The following is a 27,965-nucleotide window of genomic DNA, read 5'->3' on the forward strand; positions in this document are numbered from 1 at the left end:
TTTATATGTATGTCCCAAAAATTTGATACATATTCAACAAAACAATATACAAGTTTTCTGCAGTAGATGAAAGTAGTGTTGCTATAAAACCTATCATAAGCTAAATTGACATAAAACAGAGAAGCAATTACTATTAATTTATATAGAAAAATTTCTTGAGAATTCCTACCAAAATTAACCTACCAAGTCACACACCAAATACTGTAATACCAGAATATTGTAAAAGTGGGAAACAATGTGATAAATACATAGCCTATATAAAGTAGAAATGTATATACTATGTAGTTTCATTTACCAGAATCAGGAAGGCAGTGAGCACACTTAAAGGCTAAGAGATGGTAATGGTAGAAATGATACTGTGTTAGGTTGAGTTGTCGGAGACTGAAATGATGGGAGGTACAGGAGACTGAGGTGTAGCATAGAACTAAATGTCAGACACTTATTTTTATACCCATGGATTGAGTACATACTACTTGTTTTAAAAGATTACATGTACAACATACAAAATCATCAATAAGCAAAATTATATAATTATAATAAATTTTTACTAATGTATTTCGTTATTTTTAATTAATCATTCTGTCTAATGATTTATTATTTTCAATCTTTAACAGATCAATTTTGCAAATCAAACATTTTAAAATAAAAATTGATAATGTGAGGATTCCCCAAAGTTATCTGTGGCCCCAATATCTGACTATTGTGACAATATCAGAATATTATCAGTCAATACTCTTTTTGGAGAAAGCATTCTGACTGCTTATAATGATGCAGAAATAAAATACTGTATGTGGGGTAGTATGGACACTGAGGCAAAACATTCTCAAAAGTGTTCAGTGTTTATTTGATAGAGGGAATTCTTACAGAGTACGGTCTTCTCTGTATGGTCATCCAAAATACATTATTATTTTGTGTTGTATTGTCCATATTGTTGTGTTCAAAAAGTAATTTTTTTAATCATTTTACAGTTTAATGTAATAATTTTATCTTATTTGTTATGTATTATATTAGATTTAGATGTTTTTGAAAATTAGTTGAAAGTTATGAATTAATGTTGTAAAGCCTTATAATCTTTCCCATTTAATATAATGAAAAATAAGCTCCTGGTTAATGTTTTCCTGCATGAATCTCTGATTTTCATCAATAGATTAACTGATGTTAAGCAGGAGGATGCCTGAATTTGTGTTTTATAAAACTTTTGAGTATTTAGGCATGTTATATATTTTTATACTTATAATAATAATAATAATTAGTATTATGAACTGAGTTGTCTCAACAATGCATGAATTTCAAGTTATATCTTTTGCTGTATCTTATTTAATATAATCATTAAAAATTATTTATTTATATTGCAATAATAAATATGCTAATATAAATAAATGTATTTAAGAAATGACTGCTTTGTTAGACTTATTATTTCATTTTAAGTTTTTTGTGATAAAGAAAAAATCTCAAATCTATTTGAAATTTTTTTCTATCTTTTTTTTAATGTTTATATTAATTTATGTTAATTTATATTTCAAAACTTTTCTTTCAAAAAATATAATCTTTCAAAGGCAAATAGGTATGCTCAACAGGTACAACATAAAATACAACATAAAATATACCAAAAATCATAAAAAATCATGGAAAATGCAACAATTGTAAAACTCATTCATTATTTAGGTGATCGTTTGGTGATGTTTCTATAAACTCATGATTAGAAAGAGAATAACATAAATATTATTGTCATTTTAAATATCACTTAATAATGATAATAATTTAAATCTTCAATGAATATTACTTTGTGGTTACAATCTCCTACTAAACTTTATTTTTTTAGAGGCTTAAATTAATATTTCTTTGAATAAAATTTTTTAATTAATATTTTATATATTTAGAATTATTTGAAGTTAACAAAAATGATTGATATAATATAAGGATTACCTCATTTCCTATAATGGCAACATGTTGACCTTGAAGAGTCTCCCACCATTTGATAGATGTTGGCATTGCTAAAGCAATTTGAAATATTAATTTTATTGATTAATTTTTATTAATATTTCATTTTTTATAAATTAATTTTAAACAAATATGGAATTTCTGTATTATATGTATATACATAAATAAGTGAATAATAAACAAATAAATTGAATCACATTAACTCAAGAATGATTGTCCTTTCTTTGACAGCAATTTTCAAATTAAACAAGAATAAATTTTTGTCCTAACAGAATGATGTACTACTGTTTACTATATTATATAGGTTACATTAATTATTATCAGTATTAAAAATACATAACTTACCTCTTTGGCCACTTAATTTAATTTCTGTGATGTCGTCTGTCTTCCATAATGTATTAATTTTAACTGTATGATCCTATAAATTATTATTAATAGAAAATAAATTAAATAAATAAATTATAAATATTTCATGTAAAAGTTTAGATAGTTTTATATTCAATTATCAAATATATACTTTACTAAATTTCTGAAAAATATTAAAAGTTTCATATGAATACTATTTTAGAATAAATTACAGTTAAATTTACTAAATAAAATACTTGCCATATAAGAAAAAACAGGAAAAATATATAATGTAGAATCCACAGCAGCTAACAATAACCAATTTCCATTTGGATCAAAACACATTGCTTTGATTAATTTACCTCTATGACCGTACCATTGTAATTGGCGTATCACAGGCTTACTGGCAGTATTGTTGGTATAATGAAACAATAAATAACCTGTTTGAAAAATAAAACATTATTTAACATATTATAATTAATGAAATGCAAAGAAAGTTCTTATTATATAAATATAAATAAATTTTTGATTTTACCATTATCACAAAAAAGTGCTAAGATGCTTTTCTCTCCTATTTCAAGAAAAGTCGAAAGTAAAATATTATGACCAGTAGATTTTTTATGAGATTTTATGGTAAGAATTTTACTGAATTCAAATAATGAATTCATAATTGAATGAATGAATAATCCCTCAATTGTCACATGCCTAAATTAAAAAACATATAATTAGTATGTATATAATAATAATAATTTCATAATTTTAAAAATCAAATTAAAAACTTTTTTATTAATTTCTTTTAAAATTTTTGTAAAATATTTTAATTCTTAATACCTAATACAAGTAGACTGTGTCATTAAATCCTAATTATCAAATTGAAATAAATAATTAAAATTCCAAAAGCATTTGTCATTTTCAAATATTACATAAAATTCAAAAAGATAAACAAGTTTAAGTTTTAAAAATTATCATTGATTTAAAATAAGATTTCAGTTAGAAATTTGTTTAACTACTATATTACTATGATTTCTTACACTTTGTTCAAAATTTAATATCTATAAATCACATTCTATTGGATAGGGTTTTGTTAAATTAATAAATTCCTTTGACATTAGTTATCTTATACTTGAGACCTAATACAACACATCTCAATATCAAAATGTCAGCCTGTATTATAAGTGAATCCACATTCTACTGAAAAAAACATATTACGATAGATAAACATATTAGCAACTGATCATTCAATATATATGTAAAAATGCATTATCATAATAGTGTATATTCTTTTGTATACTTCATTTTAATGCATATATATAAAAATAATAAATTAAAATATACTGGTATTCTATAAGATTGCACACCTATGGCAAAATGCATATTTTTTGCTAAATTTAGTGTTAATGAATATAATAACTTAAGTAATGATTATAAAATGTTGAACTAACATTGCATAATCTTGTAAAGAATTGCTTTCATCCATATTTTACAGTATAATATCATCTGCTAATATAAATGAAATATGCATAGTAAATGCTCACTTTCATGTCAGCTACTGGTCATGCTGTTTGAGCTTGTAAGCATTGTGTCCACACATCATAGACTTACTGTACAGTTGTACAGTAAGTCTATGATATGTGAGTTGACACTTAGAAAGAAGAAATGCATCACAGTTTTACACAGAGAAGGATTACTTTACACAAACTGATCAGAGACTGAATTATTCCTATTCCACTGTTAGATGTCACACTGCAAAGTTTTGCAAAGTCCAAGCACAATTTCAAGACAAGTATAAGCAACTGACAAACTGGTAAAATAAGTCCTTTTTTTTCAACTAATAAAATTATAATCATTAATAGAAGAGTTTCTAACATAGAGATAAAGTTAATATACTTCATAATTGTATTAGAATGAATGGCACTAACCCTAAAAAATAAATACACAATATAAAGAGAGATGGAAGCCAGAATCTATAAACTAATTAAAGGAAGCATGTGTATAAGGAAATTTTGATCTTGTCGCACTCGAAATTAAAACATTTTGTTCTTGTAAATGTTAGTCAGTACTTGTTATATCAAATTCCCATATATAAAGTACTTATAAATCAGGTTATACTGTAATAGCTGAAAGCATATTTGTGTAATATCCATATTAATATTGTATATGTATTATATCAATTGAATATGATATGTATTTGATGATAGGTATAATGAAAGGAATTACTGCTAATTTTAGAAATCTATCTTTTATTAATTAAAAGAAATGTTTTCAGTCAAGATTTGACCATCCTTAGCTTATAATCTTAATATTTAACAGCATTTATTAATACATAGGATGCATATGAAATTGGTAATGCATTTATATGGTTGATAAATTTCATTAATTTCTCTTCTTTCTATAAGAGGTTAACGAGAAAATTCATCTACAATAATTACATTTGTTCTTGAATTTGTACAAAATTTTAGGTTTTGTTGATTTTATTTATTTATTTGTAATGTTTATTTTATTTTATGTAATTTCACATATTCTATTACATTTGTTTTGAATTCAAAAATTTTAACTCTTTAGAATGTTAATTTTGAATGTATTCCATTTTGTATATTCTACATCATATTATCCTAAACTGTTAAATATTAAGATTGTAAGATGAGGAATACGTGGTTAATCAGATTTCAACAAAATACTTCTTTTAATTAATAAAAGTTGGCTTACTGAAATTAGCAGTCATTTATTCATTTCTTTACAAGGATAATGCCAAATTTTATAAAGTTCTATGATGTGTATAATTATTATATAAACACAATAAGGTAGAAATATTTATGGGGCTCTGATACTCTGATTTAAGAGTATAATATAAATATTTACTGATTTTTCACTTAAAATTAAAGTTTTTAAAATTTAAATTATAAACTTTACTTTTAAACTTTTAAAAGTAATCATTTCAATTCAGTTACAACTTGAATTTAAGTGAAAAAAATCAACTAAACCAAGTTTCAGTTTAAACATGTAATGCAGCTATAATAATATAAATAATAAAGTTAAAAAAAATAATGTGCACTTTATCATAAATATTATTTCATCAGTTTTAAATGATATCAGAGGTTATTATTTCTGTTGTGGTTTGTTATCACTTATCAGCTTTAAAGGATTAAACAGTGTATAGTGATATAAAATAATAATAATTTAATTTAGATTGTTAATAACAGCTATTGAGATAAAACAGCTACAATGTAAACAGAAAAATCAACATTTCAAAATACAGTAGAGCATCGATTATCTGACCTCCGATCAACCGTCACATTGGTTAACCGACCGCGTTCTAGTCGGCAAATTCAAATGTCCGCTAGTAATGTGGCGCTACAATATTTGGCTACGTCTTGGCTACTTTAATAGTATTTTTACGTGTTTTAGTTTTCAATGCCGGCTTGACCATGAAAGGGAGCCAGTATTTAAACGAGGCTTAATTTTCTAATTTTTAATGATACAATAGTGACGATTATTATTTAAAAAAAATTTTTGTTAGGCTTAACATCGATGAAAATTCAACGCGAAGTACGTTAATAGCGATATACTAATTGCATGGGTACATGGGATCTCTGAAACAGTAACACGTGNTAATTATTTATCGATTTTATTATTAAATTTTATAAAGTTTATGTGATAATTAAATTAGAAAATAAGCTGAGATATGAGATACTTATCATGATAAATCTTTTTAAATAAAATTAGTTCAGGTTACGGCACGACTCACTCTGTAAGGAAACTAGTTATTATTTTTTTAAATTTAATTCTATTGATTTTCATTAAAAATAAATGACATATCTAAGTTTTCTATATAAAAAGTTACATAAGTTATATACAATGATAAATACATTTTAGTGCTTGATAACATTACTAAACAGTTTTATTTTTTTGATAAACTGGTTAAAGTAAAATTATCATTTAGATAATAAAAAAAAAGTGAAACAGTCTGTTCTACTTGTTTATCATTTTCAGCTTTGTTTACTATATATTATTTACAAGTAAGGTTCTTTGCTCTTGTCCTTTTATCGTGCAGATGTATACAGATTAAACAAATTCACGTATCAAATTCACGTGGACTAATCAGCTGAATTTTTAGGCTGAATATTGACAAAGTATAATTATTGCACTTTGATACGTTGTTTTAATATATAATGTTTTAACGTTGTGTGCTTAGTTATTAAAGCACAAAGCTTTCTGTTTTGTTATTATTCATAAACAGAACATAATTACGTAATAATGCTTAAATGTGGTGCTTAAAATATTATATCACATCCTTCTTAAATTTATTGTCTTTCTGTTTATTAAAGTTATTTCGCGTCTTTTAAAACAGGTGACATACTTTCATTATCTTTGCGTGCCTTTTATTCACTAGAACGATTCCATTAACTGGGCGAAACTGAATTGATGTGGATTTATCTTCATGCGTTTTTTTTTAATACTGTATAGCCTATATTTTCTTGTAAAAAAAATATATATTTTTTTTAATTATTTAAGTGTTTCAAAACAGATTCTATTAGTAATTACTCAAATTGTTGGATATTTTTCCTCTCTGTGGCACTTGCCATGATCCCATCATGTGATGGGTCATTGAAATTCTCAGGAAACAATCTATGGCTAGGAAAAAAGTTTTTACAGCTACATAAATTTGACATCAAATAATAAAAAATAAAAAAGTGAAATACAAACAAAACAAACATTAAACATTTTTGTACTTAAACAAAATTTCTGATTTTTTTAATTACCATTAACTTTATAATTTTTATATGTATAATAGTTAAGGATAATAGAGCTACTACTATTACTCAGCTTAATTAATGTACCTTTAACAGTAGTAAAAATTTGAATAACACAAATGATTTCACCTTCAACTGTTCACACCTGAAGATGGCTGTTAGCTCAACCAAAAACATTTGTGTTGTTTAAATTTCACCACTGTTAAAGTTGCATTAATTATATCCATAACTTTAGAAAAATAGGAAATTTGTTAAAAATTGTCATATAATGTCATTTTTGAAGCTGTTGAAGAAAAATATTTATCTAAAATCAAGTATATTAAAACTATAAATTTACACTTGCATGCATAAATTTGTAGTTTACTTATGTAAGTTACTCTTATAAGTTATTTGTTTTAATAATTACTATTGTTTACAATACAATAATATCATTTATAGTTATCAATGCATCATGAAAAATTAAACAGTAAAAAGTTAGTGTTTTAATTTTTGTAATGCAATGATAACTATAAATAATAATAAACAAATTACTAGCTTATGAATATTATTCATTAGTTTAAAAGTCAATGAATATCATTCACATTAAAAATACATAATATTTTCTACATTTTCAGAAACATAGTAACGAAACAAAAACACAAAAATTTTATCTTTATGCTAGAGTAACTGTTATTCACTTAATAATTACTAATACATAACTGGTTTATTTATATTTCAAATGGAAAAAAATTGTGAATGTTGAGAAATAGCTGTTATTTGTTCTGTAATTTGAATTTCAAAATGGTATCTTAAAGTAAAATAAAGTAATATCCCTCTTGAAAATTATATCATATTTATATTTATATATAACTTTCTGTCCTCCAGAAAATGATATTACATTATTTTTCAATTAATTTTATATTCAATCTAATTTTTGCTACATTATTAATTTGATTTATGTCTACAGTTCAAACTCTTAGTCAATATTTCATAAATTCTCTCAGTTTAAATGCAGTCTGCTTCAATTGAGTTTAACACGTTTCCATAGACAAGAGATAAATGATGCATCTAGTAATTTAAATCTATGATTATATTGCCGAACAATCTTCCAAATTATCTATTTGGTTATATTATTAAAACCCTGCGGAAGTTGAGCTGTCAAAACTATCAAGTGGGGTCACGGTTTATCTGTTAGATATAATAAAAAATTGCTTTGAAATGTGTTGGTTGTCAAAAGTTTAAATGAAAAACATTTATTACCTTTCTAATCAAAATGCTAAATTTTTTTAAAATCAACACAAAAAATATTAATTTTGAACAGAGCTTAATAAAAATAATTAAAAAAACAAATTGACGTAAAAACTGCAATAATTGAGTTACAAGTAGCTTATAGCAGAGTCAATAGATACACTGGTCTCACAGCTACCAATAGCTATAATGCTATGAAATTAGCTTAATAAAAATTTCTACCACTGAGTGTGCAAAAGTTTGGCTCAAGTAGTTAGAGTTAGCTGTAGACATTTGAAATATTTATTAAAGATTAAATTTTTCTTGTTTTTGATCTGATATTACTCTTGTTCTTTTTAAAGGATTGTTTCTAAATACTATTTTAATTTGGTTTCGAACATTATTTATTCATAAATGTTGCTAATATCACAGAATTCTATTAACTGTTATTTTTGCAATTTTAGACTTTGATTTGGTTTGTTTTTTTGCTCACAGTTTCCATTCATTTTGAAATATTTTTGGGAGTTTTCCTAATGACAAGAAAAGATAGTCAAAAAATTGTAGTTAGGCCTATCTATACATTATTAATATGAGATGCCCTCAGGATTTCTGTGAATTTTTTTCTGAGTCAGGAAGAAAGGAGGGGTTGATAAGAATCATATAAATTTAATTATGAAAATGTATAGAAATGTTCAACAAAGTGTTAGGATAGATAAAAGTTTTACAAAAGGGGGATTTGGAGTTTATCAAGGTTTAACTTTAAGCCCATATCTTTTTTTTTTATTATTAATATTCGATAAATTATTGCAGGAGTCAGTGATAAAAGTGTTGTAGTATGTTATTCACAATTGATAATGTGTTTTTTAATAACATTTATAAGATAAATAATTAAAATTGAGTCAGAAAAAGTTAAGAACAGTATAGAGAGAGAAGATTCAAAGTCAGTAAGGAAAGAGAAGAAATTAGACTTCAGCTTAAGTTAAAATAAGAAAAATTCAATTTTCATATTTACAAGCAGATAAAGAATTAGGCATTGATAGAATAAATGTAAGATGGCAAGAACTCAAACAGTGCTATTAGATATTGACAGCAATAGCAATGATATGGAATCTAAAAGACAAGTCATGTGATTTTTAGTCATATATATATAATATTAAGCCTATTTATAAACAAAAAAATATGTCAGTAGGCTATCAATAGATCTGCATTTATATTCTGCTTTTGATAACAGAGAATATCTTATAAACGACCAAAATATGTAGGCACAATGCGAATGTAATAAGAAATGTAATTTTATATGTCAGAAATACAAAAGTACATATCATCCCAAATACTGCTTATCACTGTACCGAATCGAGCAAAAAAATAGCATTTTATTAATACAATCAATAAATTTGTAGATTTAATAGAAATAACTTTCATTTTGGAGGAATATTAGTTATAATTATCTATACACACTTTATCAGGTTCTCTATAAAGCATTAAATTACAAATGGTAAACATAACTAACAACAGATCAATGGATACGATATTTTTATAAAACTGAACATATAAAATTAATTGAAACGAATGTTAAATCTTTTAACTTTTAATTGAAAATTTTCAATTTTTCAAATGAAAAACATATTAACTTAGCAATTCCGACAACAGGATCTTATACAAAATGCTATGTATCGGGAAGGTATCGTACCAACGAGTTGCACATTTTATGTCAACGGGAGGAGTCTAATGTGAAATAGTGCAGCTAATGATTCAAAAAACTTTTAAAATGGGGCAATCAAAAAATGAAGAGCTCAACAGCCGATTTATTTTAACTCCCATCTTATTTTATATACTTACAAACTTCATACTTTATATATATTTAAATTCTTTCATTTGTATAGCGAAAACTGAAGCTTGTAAATTATGATTTAATATTGTTTAACACATGAGCCCATATATAAGCTGAACTTATAGTAATTTGTACCTAGAGGTAATTCCGTCGGGAACTCCTACCCATATATAAGCTATAGATTTAAAAACGATTGTTACTTTAAACCGATAATACGCAATAAAAGTAATTTTAAACTTAAAAAAATACAAAAAATTCTATCAAAACAACAAAAAATCTTCATTATTAAAAATAATAATAATTATCGTGTTACATATATATAATTACTTACTTCAAGTTGTAAATTACTCCATAGCTTAATGCTTATTCATTATTATAAATTGAAATAAATAAATAAATAAAATATAAAAGAAATTCTAATTAATCATTTTTGATGTAAATTACTCGGGAAAATGAAAAGTAGATTTTTAAATTTGTTCAATCGGGCACGAGATGTAAACGTTTTATGTATTTAGAACGCCAGAGGGCGCTACCTTATCCAAAATGGTGGATGGTGTTTAAGAAAAATTGGCGACAATAACAAAATAACAATTCAATGTTAAAAGTAGTGTAGAAAGAATATGTAAGTACGAATAATTTAAATAAATACACTCGTTCGGTTATATCTACGCTTTTTAACTCTTTTAATACTTATAATACGACATTTTTTTTATGTTATTAAACGGCGAAATGAAAAGTCCAATCAAACGTATCACAACTTGTTTATTTCTAATTAGTTTAACGTTGTTTCAACGTAAATATTTATAATAAAATGTACGTTTTTAGTTAAATATGGCGAATTAAATACCTTTATGACTCGTAATGCTTCTATTTATTGCACAGGAATATATTAAAATCAATTTCTTCGATTTATTTTTAAACATATTAAACATATGTACATTCATTTATACGATTAATTTCTAATTAAACTGGTAAATCTTAATCACTTTTATCAAAATATATTATAAAACATGAATTTTAGCTTTTGTTGATTCATTTCATTTATTTTTTATTCTTTATAACACTTATAAATAATTAAAATGTTTTGAAATAGTTTCTATTTAGGGTTATTTCGATATGTAACGGATGAGATATTTGAGTCATTAAACTTTACTTAGTTTAGGTTTATTGATGTTGGTACTTGAGAGTTCCTATATAGATTTTTATCTTAATATCTGTGACTATTTATATTTCATTAATTTGTCAAGGAAAATATACTTTGAAATAAAATATTTATAATTTATAATATATTTTTTGATAAGTGATATATAAATATTTTGGTATATATATATATATATCAGTGGTTTCTCCAGAAGTTTTTAATAACTGAGTAGAATGTAGTAATAGTCAGGTGTGGACTAAACAAATATTGCATGATATAAAAGTTTCTTGTTATAGTACTTGTAAATACATCCCAACTGTTCTGTGCAAACAGACTATATTGTATACTAGCTTACCCGTCGCGCATTGCTGTGATCTCAGAAGAAAGGAAATTCAAGCAAACTCATTATGATAAAATTTAATTTACATTTTATCATTTTTATTGAAACTTATTATTATTATTGATTCTCATCGGGAAAACATTTCAAAGTGTCGTTTCAATTCTATTTATTTATTGGAGTGCTTGTGGATACACGATATTTTTTGTTTTTCCGTCTGGTGCGTACACGAATAAATCGGAAGATTTTCCGACGCGTGAGCCGGCCACATACAGTTGTCCATGCGAGAAGCACGGATTCTCCAAATTTAGCCCATACACTTGCAGCGATTGTCAGAAGCGCGATATTTCCCAATTTTATATATATATTTTTTAATCCTTTATAATTTTAATTATTTAATTGCTCCTTCCTCTCTTCCTTGGCACGTTGTGAAATTTCTGATAGTTGGATAATAAACCGTTTTATTGTAATTTGTCTTTTTAAATTATTTTGAATCGATATTAAAATTTGGAAAAGGGGGGATACCTAGATCGGTAAAATACGCGAATTTCTTCCTACAACTTCGGTTGTTGTTCGGGGTACAGTTAAGGTTCTAACGAAGTTCGAGCGAATACATAATTAGCAAAAAAAGTTGAAATAAAGTGATTAAACAAAAATTATTACAAATATCGTAAATAACAGTTCACAAATGCATATATAGAGATATTTTTTGAAGGGGGAAATGGTCTTCACAATTTGAAATCGATCGAACACACTGTGCGGGAATGCTCATGTAAACGCACGCCATCTATCGTAGGATAAATGTACTTCGCGGGAGTGTATTAAAAAATTAAAAAACTATCCAAAGCTTCATGGCAATCGTACTATGCCACAAACCTTCACTGGAGTATATTAAACAACTTCCCAAAGTTTCACGGCAATCGAATAAACGGTGTGGTAATGCATGAAGGACACACACACACACATTCATTTTTATATATATAGATAATCGGTTTCTGAAATTTGGTGTTATCTTATGATCATCAGACAGTTTTCTACTCTGTTCTATTCATGCATATTTCTTCCTTGTGTTTCTCTCCATTATTTGTGTACAGTGTCTTCCTCTTCTTTTATGGTTTTTGTTAAGTGGCTAACCGTGGCAGTTTGTATTTTGTAATTCTTTTCACGCTGTTGTACTGTATTAACTGCCTTCTTTTTATTTAATCAATAGGTGATTCCATTATTTTTATCATTTTTCATTTTCATTCTTTATTTTGCCCATGCATAATATTTTGATGATCTTGTCAGTGAATCCATTTCTATTACACTTAGCCTTCCTTCATCTATTTCTGATTTTTACCATATTTTATAAATAATCCAAATACACGCTTACATTAAAACTTATTTGAAAGAGATTGTGCTAAAGTTAATTCACCACATACGTTAGTTTCTGCAGTTGCTAACTGATGATTTAGTTGTTAGTTTGATATCCATGTTTTCACTATCATATTTATTACCAGTAGTGTAACTAGTTCTGATGTAAAGGTGGATTCAAGCTAAAATTTAATATGAATTATTACACATTTTAATAAATTTTTGCTTTTAATACACTTAAATACAGATATTATATATATACAGTCGATCCCCTTATAAGATCATTGATTTTTCCATTTTATCTGAATTACATGTTGTACGAGTCACTTAGATTTTACAAATATGTGAGCCGTTCACAGCCCGGCACACGTATTTGTAAAATCTAAGTGACTCGTACAACATGTAATTCAGATAAAACGGAAAAATCAATGATCTTATAGGGGGGTCGACTGTATATAAATTACTAAGTCAGTATTTAACTCCACAATTAATTAAAATGTTAAAGATAAATGGATAAAATGGGTAAATAATTTAACTTTTTCATTACAAAAGGGGTTCATACCCATTGGGCCTTTTTCTGGTTACTCCACTGGTTATCACTTTTGTTTTCCTTAACTTGGTAACAGACATGTCTTTTAATGTTGCACGATCAGACACATCCTGCGTTTCATGCACCTTTGTTACTTTTTCATTGTTTTGGTTGTTACTTAGACAATTATCAGTATTTATTTTTATTAAAAAACAAAATTTTACATTTAATTTAATTTTTAAAATGAACAAAAGTAGAAACTAAATTAAAGAAACAATAAATTATAAAAACAGAGTAATTTTTTTATTTGCTTTCTGATACTGCAAAGCTAGGATTATTACTAAGGGCCAGATTTATATGCATTTAAAATCATAATATTTACACATACAATACATGTAAGAATGTTAATTATATACATATTATGAGGCTTGAAATATGCATTGCAAGTGTTAAAAGCACCAGTACAATTTGTAGGTTGGAATGCATACATACATTACTTCTGTCTGCAAGCAAATCTTACTAACATCTATTAAGTTACACTTTTTAGGTGGGAGGGGATAAACATGAAGAATAGCTGACATGAAGGATTTGAAAATTATGACATTACAAAACACGTATTGGATTAATGTTTCATGTAAAAGATATGCAATTGAGTCAATTATGAATAAAAAATTAAACATTCAATAAAATTTTCTAATTAACCATTATTGAATTTATTTCTACATATAGTATACAACTGTTTTCAAGGCGTTTGAGGATGACTATGTTAATCTAGTTTTCCTTGTCTTGTAGTTATGTTACTGGTCTAAAGTAATCATATATTTTTTGTTGCACTTTGTGAATGGTGAGAAATGACTAAATGCTCTTATTGAGTTATTAACTAATTATAGATTTTATGTTGAAGTTAATAGTAATGTTTTGTTCCCAACTGTTAACATGAAATGTTAGTAAAGTTAGTTTCAGTACAACTAGAACATACTTGTAATCAGTTGTTGTTTTGGCTTGTTTTGACACTTGAGCTTAGTTCACACTGAGGAATAAACTACACTGATATAAATCCAGCAAAATTTAATAAAATAAAAACGTTTTCAATCATTTTTCAACGATCATTCTCTGTTACCAAAAATAGAATATTAAATATAGAACATAAAATGCGTTTGAAATAAATACAAAAAACAAAAATTAAGGAAAACGCCCTAGCGGACGCCCTAATGAAAAATTAACAAATAAATCAAATAAATGGTGTATAATTAATAATTGTAAAAGGATCTCCACGCAGTAGACAATGAGTCTGCGTCTCTATGGTTTATACAACCGGTTTTCATGTGCGCTTTATAGATTTCCAATCTCTCCAGATGTTTGATCGTTTGCCTATTAGTTGTCGTTTTTATAATTGCTGCTTGATCCCATTGCACGTTAATATCTTGTTGCTTTGCGTATGATGCCAACACAGTGTTATCAAGGTTCCTATCGATCGTATATGCTGCTTTCAACCCGTTATCATCCCATACCAGTCAGTCGATCCCAAGCATATCAAATTGGCGGTTTTCAGATCATGGATTAAACGTGCTTATACGCATTGTACAAGTTTCTGCGACACGATAAGAGAGCTAAAGTACATTATTAAGATAGCCCAACTACACGGATATCCAAAGGAAGAGATAGAGGATCTTATTTCATCCTTCCAATCCACTGCACGACATTCTCCCAGGTTGACTGTAATAAAAGAATAGTGCTTAATTACATCCCATTTTTGAACAAGATACACAGATCTACTGCCAGGTCTAATAACTTTCACATTGTATACTGGCGCAATCCCACTATTTTCAAACTTTTAAGAAATGATAAAAAGAAGGAGAATCAGAATTCAACGATGGGTATATATTCGGTGCCTTTACATGACCAATGATTCGATTCCAGGCTAGTTTATGTGGGTGCGACGATGCGCGGTTTAAAGCAAAGTCTCAAGGAACACAAATATACGATCGATAGGAACCTTGAAAACACTGTGTTGGCATCATATGCAAAGCAACAAGATATTAAAGTGCAATGGGATCAAGCAGCAATTATAAAAACGATGACTAATAGGCAAACAATCAAACATCTGGAGAGATTGGAAATCTATAAAGCGCACATGAGAAACGGTTGTATAAACCATAGAGATGCAGACTCATTGTCTACTGCATGGAGGTCCTTTTACAATTACAGAAGAGTCTGGAAAACTCTGCCTAATGTGGACCGAAGGGTGGCCGAGTTTGTGAAAATGCTGGGTTATCGGGAATGGGGTTAAAAAAGGATAAGTATGAGTGTTTCCTCAGAAAATACTGTACTGTACTTGTATGTATTGTTTACTTGAGAATACAACAGAGAACAAACTGCCCAAATACCCTTAAACAAAGGAAAAGTACGTGCTTTATGAAGGCATAGGGACTTTACTACATGGAAATGAAAATTAATGAATACACTGTGTACAGTAATTTACCTGATAAGACAGACCTTAGAAAAATACTTTATGAGGCATAAAGCTGTCTATAATGAAAATTAATTAACTAAGGATTTTTTTGCCCTGCCAGGATGTGGCCGAGTTATCCTGACTGCCGGGCTATCAAGTGCCGAGTTTTCGAGACTCTACTGTATTAATTTTTCACTATTTATTTGATTTGTTAATTTTTCATTAGGGCATCTGCTAGGGCGTTTTTCGTTAATTTTTGTTTTTTGTATTTACAGTAGAACCTCCATTATCCGGATTTTCGATTATCCGGATTGTTCAAAATAAACAAAAATTTTACGAATTTGCTGATTTGCACTTGGCGAATTACGATACTGTTTATGTACGTGATGGAGTGCATGACATTTTTTGTTTCAACAACGTCTCACCAGGCACAGTGGCCGTAAACTCTTAAATATATTTTACGTAGTAATAAAAATATAACTTGACATACGTATTTATAAATAATTTACTGTGTTGGCATCATATGCAAAGCAACAAGATATTAAAGTGCAATGGGATCAAGCAGCAATTATAAAAACGATGACTAATAGGCAAACAATCAAACATCTTGAGAGATTGGAAATCTATAAGGTGCAAATGAGAACCGGTTGTATAAACCATAGAGATGCAGACTCATTGTCTACTGCATGGAGGTCCTTTTACAATTACAGAAGAGCACTATTTATTTGATTTATTTGTTAATTTTTATTTTTCTACTGTATTTCGAACGCATTTTATGTTCTATATTTAATATTCTATTTTTGGTAACTGAGGATGATCGTTGAAAAACGATTGAAAACGTTTTTATTTTATTAAATTTTGCTGGATTTATATCGGTGTAGTTTATTTTTCAACTTCTACTTCCAGTACATATTTATTATATATTTTATGAAGTTCACACTGAGTGTGATTCACTGGCGAAAGCAAAAAACAGAGTGAATAATCCATCAAATGAGTCATGTTTGATGAGTTATTCGCTCTGTTTTTTGCTTTCATCGGCAAGCTGCGCTCATTGTAAACTAAGCTTTAATGTTGTGATGTAAGGAAATTTCAACATGCTGAAATTGTTTTTTAACAGGAAACAGTTTGTGGCATGCATTATAATAAAGAATTTTTCTATCTATTTTAAATGTCTAAAATCCAAACTCCTTTCTTAACAATTCATCATTATTTTTGCTGTTTTTCCTACATTGTTAATTAAACTGAATGCCATATAACAAAATTTTTTCGTATGTTTCATTCCTGGAAGTTTAACTACTCATAAGAAATTCTCTCCCTTAAGCTTATATTTAATTAAACAATATATTTACATAATTTTTGGAAAGATGTAAATATTATACTTATTAATTTAATAATGTTAAATATAAAATAATTTTAATCCAATTTATTCAGGAGATTGAGAATTCAGATAATGAGGAGTTTCTGTGGCAACGTAAAACATGTTTGTGAAACTTTAAAAGGATGCAAGTTATATGATTCAAATTTAAAACATTTAAATATTCCATGCTCATCTGTATTATATGGTAGATTGATATTTCTCATATGTATGTGCACAAAAAAGATTTACTGAACTGATAGCAGAAATCAACTATAGATCATGTGAAAAATAATAGCACTTGTAATCATGCAAACAAGCTATAAATTTTTATAAAACACTTATTTAATACTGAAAACGATCAAATCTGCAAAATATGCAGTAAAAATCATAAATGCATATTTCATATTCACTTTTAAAAATGCATATAAAATATGAATTATTGGATAATCTTAATTTAATTCACTTGGACCGAAATTGAGTTTATATCAAGATTTCAATATAATATTTAAGAAAAAGACATGCACATGCATACAAATCTGGCTCTTAGTTACAATATTTATTACATGCAGTTTTTATAATAGCAAATGAACATTTTATAAGTATCACATCTCAGTTTTGCTGTTTTGATTCATTTAGTGTATCTTTTTATCTAAAATAATTTCTAGTTTTTTTTTTTAAATTGGATATCACCAAATCAGCTGTATCACCAAAATCATGCATTGTAACTGGTACATAGCACACCTGTTCATTAGAACAAAAGGTTATATCATTTTGAATTCCAGATAAGGATGATTCAATTTTTAGATTTTTATGTGATAAAAGTTCTAGTAGAATTTCCTATTTATTTTATTTTATTTTTTATTTTTTGTTTTTGCTTGTAATTTTATCTTACTTAAGCTCAACTGCTAATAAGGTGCTCCACAAAAGTATAAAACTGCTAAAAAAAATTGGTCCTTTGAGGTCTGAACATGCACTAATAGATAGAAATAGATTTTTTTACATGTAATTCAGCACCTAACTTATAAAAACATAATTTTAGGAAACTAACTCATGGCTGACTACGAAATAGTGAGGAAGTCAATTTACATACTGCCACATAAGTATAGAACCAACATCTTTCTCGCAAGTTTGAAGTGTGAAAGTATTTTTTTTTCCATCATGCCTAGTGGTACCCATTTAACAGACTTTAAGAAAGGACAAATTGTAGCTTTGAGAAGCACTGGTTTAAGTCATCAGGCAGTAGCAAACAGCATCAAGCATTCAAAAAAGTCATTTAGCATTATTTGTCAAATTCTGCGAATAATGGACCAAAGCATAGAAGTGGATGTTCTTCAAAGCTTACCCTGCAAGACCACAGATGAATTATTAATGTAACTTCTAATTCCACAGTGTCCAGGTGTAAAATTTGAGATGATTTGGGTATTCAAGCACATCAAGAAACTGTTTGAATGAGAAACTGTTCTCATTCAAGACCAAACAACATTGTTTGGTCTTGAATGAGAAGTGCCCCTGCTCTTAAGCCTGAGCACAAAGCTACCAGACTCAATTTTGCTAGGAAAAATATGGTCACTCAATGGAATAAGGTAAGTTTTTTGTTTTGTTTAGACCTATCATGATAGCACAAGAAATAACAACCTTTTTGTTGTATAGATAATCTTTTCAGACAAAAAAAAAAAATTTAATTTGGATTGGTCAGATGGTTTAGCATTCTGTTGGCATGATTTACAAAAAAAGCTCAAGAACTTTTCACAAAGGAACTTTGGTGGTTGGAGTGTTATGGTTTGGGGCGCCCTTTCTGCATTGAGAAAATTGGATTTGGCATTCGTTACCTGTCGCATGAACTGTGCCAACTATCAATAAGTTCTGGAGGACAAATTGCTGCCATACAAACTTAGATTCAGAAGAATTTCTCTTATTTTTCAACAGGACAATGCATCTATCCATGTATCATGAGATATGAAACAGTGGTTTGAAAATAAATGAAAATAAAGTTCATTCTCCTGATTGGAACCTATAGAAAACATTTGGGGATCTTAGTTGACTGAATTTATGACCAAAATCATCAGTATGCCAATGTTGAACACTTAAAACAAGCAATTGTCACTGTTTGGAACTCCCTTGAGGCATCAATCATAAAAACCTTGTTGATAGCATGCCAAATTACATTTTCAATGTTATCAGTAAAGGAGGTGTGCAAATAAATTAATAACTTAAACTATCTTGTAGTAAATAATTTTTTTTGCATTCGTTTACTAGTCAATTCTATACTTTTGTGGTGGTAAAATCAGTTTTTTTTTTTTTTTTTTTTTNAACTATCTTGTAGTAAATAATTTTTTTTGCATTCGTTTACTAGTCAATTCTATACTTTTGTGGTGATAAAATCAGTTTTTTTTTTTTTTTTTTTTTTCAATTTCTGCTGTTTGCTGCAATATAAGAAACTGAGTTTCAACAAATGATGTTTTCATAAATCCTGAACAATATAAGAAAGGTAGCTACATCATATATGTAATTCCTAACTTTCGTATAGTAAATTTGCAGTGGTTCTATACTTTTATGGAGTACCTTAGATAGCCAGTATACCAATTGTTGGTGATAAGATTTATTTTGTGTATGTAAAAACTGTAAAAAAAATCACTAAATGCTTGTACATGTAAGTGCTTAGTGCTTAAATGTGTATAATTTAACCTATGTATTCGATGATATTAACATACTATATGTTGAAATATTGATAGTTTTTTAAAATAGTCAGAGAGACAAAAGGTAACTGAAGAGTTATTTTTGTAAGACCTGAAATACATTTTTGGCTGGAAGTTTGTTACTCAAGATTCTGAAAAGATGTTTAAATAAAATGAAGTCTTTGTAAGTCTTGCATTTGTTTTGTAAACCTGCAATGCAGTTATTGTAAAATTTAAGAAAAATTTGAAGTGTGTTGATTTAATTTTATTGAAATAGGTGGAATAACCTCAATTGTTGATGCCATTGAAATGGTGTCAAAATTCCAAGATAAACAATAGTATGGTCGATAGCAAATTACAAATAGTTCCCAAATTATGATGGAATCTCAAGACAGAACTCTATTCTATGTCAAACTTGACATAAGTTTCAAACACTGCATAAGCCACATAATATCACATAAGCATATATATTTTAATCAAATACTGTTTATGTACTACAATATAATACAATACAATACAGAAATGATATTTAGGTTTATTGATCTTCAAACCATTTCATATTTTCATTAATATCATAATTAAGATTTACAGGAAGACAGGTGAAACCATGCTGAAAGAAAATAAAAATTATAGTAAAAAGGTATTGCAATTTTTGTGTGCAATCTTTATTAATTTTTATTTATTTAACTTTATAAAATTAAAATTTTGAAGTAAACTAACTTTTTCCTGAAAATTAAAACTATTATTTTTCGAGACCGTATGCATATCAAATTTGGTTATTTGTGCAATGGCTCTTACTTACAGAAAGCTCTGAATCCGTACTCTTTAATAAGGATCACCTTGTATTTTATAGCATGTAAAGTGCAATTATTTCTAAGATAATTTGCAGGTCCCTTAGTAAGTGAATCTTCTGAAATGAAATTCTTTTATAGCAGTCTACATGAATGCTCTTAGGCACATGTACCCCAGCAGTAATTAAGTGATCTCATACATCAAAGACCATTTTCTGTCATTGATATAGCATATACAGTAGGATGCAAAGTCATTAAGTTATAAAGTCACTAAGCATTACATGTAAATGCGTAGTGATTTTTTTTACACATGGTTTTTTTAATATTTCTTAATCTCACATACATTTCCAGCAGCAACAAGACAATGTGAAATATACAATGCAAATGTTTTCAGTCCTGTTTAGTTGTCAGCTTCAGGCTTCTACTGAAGATTTGTGTTGCAAGCTGAATATTTTTAAATGTTCTAGAATTTTCTTTAAATTTATTTTTCTAGGTCACCAGTTTCAAAAACATTTTACAAAGAACCAAACATTTCTTATTCCAATATTAATGCCCACACTATATAACCATGTAAATAAAATTGTAAAATGAAGTAAGAAAATAAACAGTAACAAAATTATTTTATAACAGCATCTTACTACATGACTGCCCTGTTGCTGTGTATTAGGTTATCAATAATAGATTTCCAAGTCTGTAGAAATGAATTCAGCATTTTTGCCATTTATACATCTTTCATATTATGATCTTTATAAATTTCCCATGTCTTAAGAATTCAAAGCCTATCTTTATCAGAGATTTTTTTAATTAACTTGGCCTGATCCCACTTTATCAACAAGCCTGGCTCAGTTGTCGATTTGGCTAGAGTCATCAATGTTTTATTTTTGGAGATATCATATTTATGCCCAGTAATTCTTCTATAGGATCTACTAGCAGGGCCTAGACTAGAAGAATTTCATGCACAACTAAAAGCTATAATAGAATGAGAAAATTACTTGCCAAATTTAGTATTTAATGTGGATGAAAGAAGCTATTCTGAAAATGCTTACAATTCAAAATTTTCATCTCTAAAGATCAAAAAAGCTTCTCATTTAAAGCAGCCAAGGATCAGTTAATACTATTGTTGAGATAAAATGCATCTGGATGTAAATGTTATGATGTAGATATGAAGTTAAAACTATGGTTTTATACCACTCGGAAACTCCTTGAGCTATGAAGAGATACTCTAAACCTAATTTATCTGTAATATGGAAATTCAATAGAAAAGTCTAGGTAACAGTGGAATTGTTTTCTGATTGGTTTGTCAGCTCTTTTTGTTCTACTGTCTAATGTTATTGCAAATGAAATGATTTTGAACCCAAAGCATTTTTGCTACTGGACAATGCATCACACTATGCTTTGAAATCTTAGCTTACATCAAATATTTACTCCATGTTAGCGTAATATTCCACTTAATATTAATTTGTTGCTACAACCAATGGTTCAGAGTGTAATAGGAAATTTTAAAGCTTATTAACTGTGACACACTTTTACTCAGTTGAGATTAATGATAAGGAACAAGTATTTACCAAAGGTTTCTGGAATATAACATTATGAAATCAATTGGCACTATGAAAAGCCTGGAATGATGTAACAAATCAGTGTCTTAATCGTATTTGATGATGAGTGTAATCAGATGTTATTAAGAGATGTAATAGAATAGAGCATGTACCTCTAAGGTATTTCTACTTCCACCAATGAATAAGAATACAACTTAAACTCCTATATGAATTAAACAAACATAAACAACCAAACCCTGACAGCCAATTGCAGAGACAATGTTTAGAGGCTGACGGCGGTTTACAGATCGGGTAGACTGCTGTTCAGAAAAATTTCATTGCAGAGATGGCATTTCTCCCCTGCCACAATGTAGACAGCAATTAGAAACAAGTTATTTGACCTACTTTCTAGACTCACTCGACAGCAGGTTTAGAGGATTTTTCAATTTGAGTGGTAGCTTTGTTTGTGGAAAAGTTTAGATAAAAACAGATATTGTTCCTTTGATAAATATTGTAAACGGTACAAATCGACAAAATTATTCATTAATTAATTGCTTGGAGCAAAAATAACAAAATTAAATACTTTAAATTTGTTTAAATGTTCCAATTCCAATATTCAAATGGGTGAAGACTTAAAACTTCAATAATTTAAATCAGATGCATTTATTTACAATTCGAGTATCGTGTCGGTTATAAAACGTTAATGCATTTTGGAATCATTATACTGTTAAATGAGACAATTTTAATAATTACAGAAATCTGTTTATAGATATAAAAAAATGTAACATTAATAATAAAATATTTAAAATTATTCATTTTAATAGTTATGAAGGGAGACAATAATAAGATGCCAAAATAATTCCTTAAAAATCTATTCCGGAAACAAATTTTAAATTTAGTATAGATTTTTTAAATATGGATTTGTTAATATTTTAAACTGTATTGGTGACGAAATTAAATATCGAAATGGAAAAGGATTATCATTAATTGCCGAACAATGGTTTTGACGTCCTTAAGATTTTATTTCTGGAATCTTTTGGAATATAGCTGGCAATCATTTCTGACGTCACAAACAAATAACCCAATTGGCCGAACAACTCCTAAAATAGGGAAGTAATAGCAAAGAAAGTAAAAGCCAATGTTTTGCCGAAGTTCGTTTAGAGGACGTTCAGAAATAGACAATTGTCGTCTTTGCAACGCATTTTAAACCGCAGTTCAGTCAGCCAACGTCTATAGGCCGTTCTGTTGATAAACGTTGTTTAACGTAAACTCTATCTCTGCAATCGGCTGTGACAGTTATATATTAAAGCCAAATGATTACAGGATTACATCTTGCTATATTACTGCAACTACTATTACTACTACTACTATTATTAATTAAATGCATCTAATGCCTGCCTCTAGTGCCAAATTACTTTGCATTTAATTAATAATAATAATATAATTTTTTTGTAAAAGTAAATTTATCCTGGCAATTTTTTAAAATGTATTTATTAATTTTATCATTGTGTCACTACTAGAGGCCTATTTTAACATTTTTGCTTTGGATGTGGACGAGTAGCCTAAAATAAAAGGTTGACTTTGCCGTGGAATTGTTATTACCTCAACAATGTGTGAAGGGACTGAATGAAATTGACTCATTCTGTATGTATAGTCTCAAGAAATATTTTTTTGTAAAAATAATAATACTAGTGCTAATATAGCCCACTATAATCTGGCAATTGTTAGAATTAAATGAATTAAAATGTATCTGCTTTGTTAATTGAAGTAAAACTATGTTAAAATATTACCATGTGCCTGTTATATCTTTGGTGCTTTTATAGCTCTTGATTATAGAATCTATCAGTTTACCAAGATAATGCAAATTTTTTCTTTATGGGGTGTTATCTTTCTTTGATTTCTACTTTTATCTGACAATGTAGCCATTTAATACTGTTATAAATAGTTGTCTAGGATTATCCCAGAATATTGCTCTTTTACAATATTGTGATGCTGATGTTAATGATAATGAATTAGTGAGAGTATAACATAGCTTTCAAACATCTTACAGTTAAGCAAATAATACTGGTATATAATAGAATAAAATACTTTTGAATTTCTGAAATTGAAAAATCTTCAATATCAAAGGTGAAAGATTTTTTAATAAAACTTTTCAATTAACATTTACACATTAATATTTCTTATTCTTTCTTTATATTAATAATGCAATATACAAAACTTATTTGATTATTTATAAATGCAAATCGATTTTAAAACATTTTCAATAAATACATGATTTTTTTGGAGCAAATCATTATTTGTGAAATTTAAAATACTTTCTATAAAGAAAAAGAATTAAAAAAAATATTTTTTTCATTTTTGAAGACATAATTTGTTCGATAAAACATTTATTTTAGATCTCTAGTTGATTTGGAGGAAAATGTTTTATATAAGGCAGATTCAATAGAAAACCAAATCAAAAGTCTAGAGCAGTGATTCGCAACCTTTTTTCTATTGTGGTACACTTTTAATAATTAAAAAATTTGGCAGCACACACGGTTACTTCGGTAAGTACTGCAGGACAACCTATGACGTCATAACAGCGATTTTTAAAAATGCTGTTGGTTATTTAGGTCACGTTTTCTAAATGCAGTTACCGATAACACTGGTTACAATTTCCAAATGTGTCCTAGGAAGGTAGAACTGATTGAACTACTAGTCTGACATTGCTTATGTATGGGTATTTGCAGTGGCAGCACACCTCAAAAATCTCACCACACTTTAGTGTGCCATGTCACAGTGGTTGTCTAGAGGGTGAGTAATAGCATATAAATTGAAACTTCCAAGTCAGAGGTAACTCGAGCAGTTGTCTTTTTACTCAGTAATTCAGTTTGGCATGTTCCAATGAATGTTGATCAGTTTTTGTCAAAAATTGAACAATGCTACACTGCTCTTCATGTACTGCTAGAGAGTGTTGCCATTTTATCAGTGCCGTTTTATGTTCTCACACATTAACAGTATTGCCAGGTGCAGTTACTATTGCCTCTGACTTGGAAGTTCATGTTTCAAAATTACTATGCTATTGTACGTTCTCTCAACTTCTAATGATACTTTTCTAGTTGTCTATTGAACTTTCCTTATATAATTATTTATGTTAAAAACTAGAAAATATATATCTTTACTGAATTTTTCAATAATATTTTATAATAATTTAAAATATATTTTCTTCTTTTTTACAGAAACATTTTTCTTCAATCATAATATTGGCAATATTTAAATAAAAATAATATAAATGTCTTTTTAAAAATTTAATCATCTTATCTCTGAAAGTTTTAATAATTTAAACATCAAATTTGGAATGAAAGTTTGAAGTTTTGCTACACAGATATGGACTCTAGCAATATGACCACAGTAGCACCTATTATTCCAGAAGAAAATTTCTGCAAATATATCTTATATGAAGAAATACTTGATTCTAGGTAATTAACTTAAATTTTATATAAGCATTATTGAAAGGCTGAATTTAAGTTGATGATTTTATTTCTTTTAGAGTTCGTATTTGGGATATAAGCATAATTATTCCAAATACTTTATTTCTGTTTTTCCTATTAATTCGTTTCAATAGAGCTCGACTAAAATTACGAGCTACAAGCAGTCCAATATTTTCAACGTTTTACATATTGGTAAGTAATTTTAAGTACATGATTTATAAAAGTATCTCGTTATTTTATAAATAAATAAAATTTTAATTATATGAATATATAATTAAACTTTGTATAACAGTTACTTATTGTTAAATGTATTGTCTTTTTAACAAATCAATGAAACATACATAAACAGATTTAAATTAAGAAATCAATGAAATTATTTCTTATTTAGCACTTTTTTCTTATTCACTTATTTAGCACTTTTTTCAATGCTGATGAATTATCTATTGACTATTATATCAATACTGGAGTCCCTGATTTATGACTAAGTTCTGTTCTGGACATCAGTTGTAAGTCAAACTGATCATAAAAAATAATAAAAGGGTATGGATTCCAAGGCTGCATATAAGCCTTTGTATATAAATACTTCCAATTAAGATACAGATTAATCTTCAGTCGAACACAAAATAAAAGGCTGAAATGAATAAAATTTTTACACCCTAATTATTTGTGATTAAAAAGCTTCAACTAACACTGATGCCCTTTTTGTTTAAAAAAGCTATAATTTAAACAAATATATAATTTTGAATTTAAACTTTAGTGAGTGTGTAAATATAAGAATTTTTTTTACAATATGATATGTTTCTTTTTTCTTCTGAGAACTCAAAATTTTCAATGCATTTGTGAACTCCTGGGAGCTCGTGGATTAAGTTTGAGAAACAATGCATTATCTAAGTAAGAAAAAAAAGGCTACTCAGATAAAAAAATTTCTACAGTATTCAGCACTAATGTTTATAAAGAATATATTTTAGTGTGCTTTCAAGAGGAACTCTGAAATAGCAAATAAATAGAAATTATCTAGGGATATTTTTCATGTAATTTCAGCTCATGTAATTTTGAAAAATATTTCTTTGTGCATAACTATCTTTATTCTGCATTTTTTTTTTTTTTTTTTTTTTTCATTTAATGATTAAAATTCATGATTACTTTAGCCTGAAATCTATTTAAATTTCTCTGGAATGATTATTAGATTCAGCACCATCAATTTAATATGTAAAGTTCATCAAGTTCTGAAATTCCTGTGCAAGTTACTGTACTCTAAAGGATATTTGAAATTTCTGTATATTAAATTAAACAAGTTAAATTTAAATAATAAAATCATTTGATATACTTTTTTACATTAAAAAAATATATATTTTTCAGGTAATAGTTAATGCAGTTATCAGTTGTATACGTTGTGTAGTAGCTATGACTGTAAATGCTGCAGCTGATACTGGAGATAAAGTAGATAAGGTAAAATAATATAATCTAAATAATTTACTATTTGTTAAAATATAACAACATATTTAGCAATCTAATATTTCTGTGGTACCAAATGATCTGCCAAACTTTTTATCAGGCTATATTAAAGTTAATTATAATATGATTATTAATTAACCTTAATAAAGCCCAATAAAAAATTTGGCAGATTATTTGGTACTAATTGTCAAATATCTGATTTTTACAATAAGTTAATACAAAAAAATTGAAATACTTTTTCAAACAGATAAAATTGTCATGTAATATAACATAATGTAGTAAAATGTCATTATTTTGGTGTTGGATAGTTTAAAGTCAAGTCTAGTCCCTGACCAAGAAAATAAGATTTTGCATATATTTTAGTTTAGATAGTTTGAAGTACACATGCAATGAAATTCAAAGTCATTATCTGGTTCAGTGAACTTGCAAAAATATTGTTTAATTTGAAATCTCCCATCATATTACATGTATTAAGGAAAGTTTTCATACTCAAGTGGCATTTTTAGTTTTGGTTTTATCAGTTATACATTGTTGATTTATTGGACATCTATTCAGTGTCATTCAGATACACAGTGTTATCAGTGAAGAGAGAGGTTTTTTAATATGGAAGAAATCTGTTTGGCATTTAATTATTTTGAGCAAAAAATCTATTGTTTCATTAATTCCAAAATCAATTAAATACATATGCATTCACAACAGAATGTGTATTTACAGCTTCAGCCATTAATAGAGTTTGTTTTCATCAGGTTACATGAAAACCATTGGAAAACACTCATGTTAGATGTAAAGAGGCATT

The 27,965-nt window shown here is 27.6% G+C and overlaps 2 protein-coding genes across 2 annotated transcripts in view; one reads left to right on the plus strand and one right to left on the minus strand.

The window, feature by feature from the left end:
- LOC111612438 overlaps positions 1–10,590 on the minus strand; it is a 44,889-nt gene extending 34,299 nt beyond the window's left edge. The window contains exons 1-5 of the mRNA XM_023353651.1: positions 10,406–10,590; positions 2,822–2,991; positions 2,548–2,726; positions 2,287–2,359; positions 1,927–1,994 (exon numbers count right to left, since the gene is read on the minus strand). Of these exons, the coding sequence (XP_023209419.1) occupies positions 1,927–1,994; positions 2,287–2,359; positions 2,548–2,726; positions 2,822–2,954 (453 nt within the window). The 5' untranslated portion in view covers positions 2,955–2,991; positions 10,406–10,590. The remainder of the gene's footprint in view (positions 1–1,926; positions 1,995–2,286; positions 2,360–2,547; positions 2,727–2,821; positions 2,992–10,405) is intronic.
- LOC111612446 (transmembrane protein adipocyte-associated 1-like) overlaps positions 10,584–27,965 on the plus strand; it is a 33,811-nt gene continuing 16,429 nt past the window's right edge. The window contains exons 1-4 of the mRNA XM_023353661.1: positions 10,584–10,696; positions 25,463–25,702; positions 25,774–25,906; positions 27,074–27,163. Of these exons, the coding sequence (XP_023209429.1) occupies positions 25,611–25,702; positions 25,774–25,906; positions 27,074–27,163 (315 nt within the window). The 5' untranslated portion in view covers positions 10,584–10,696; positions 25,463–25,610. The remainder of the gene's footprint in view (positions 10,697–25,462; positions 25,703–25,773; positions 25,907–27,073; positions 27,164–27,965) is intronic.

The sequence above is a fragment of the Centruroides sculpturatus genome, unplaced genomic scaffold, assembly GCF_000671375.1.
Source record: "Centruroides sculpturatus isolate CEXI.00-Female unplaced genomic scaffold, Cexi_2.0 scaffold1551, whole genome shotgun sequence".
Lineage (NCBI taxonomy): Eukaryota > Metazoa > Arthropoda > Arachnida > Scorpiones > Buthidae > Centruroides > Centruroides sculpturatus.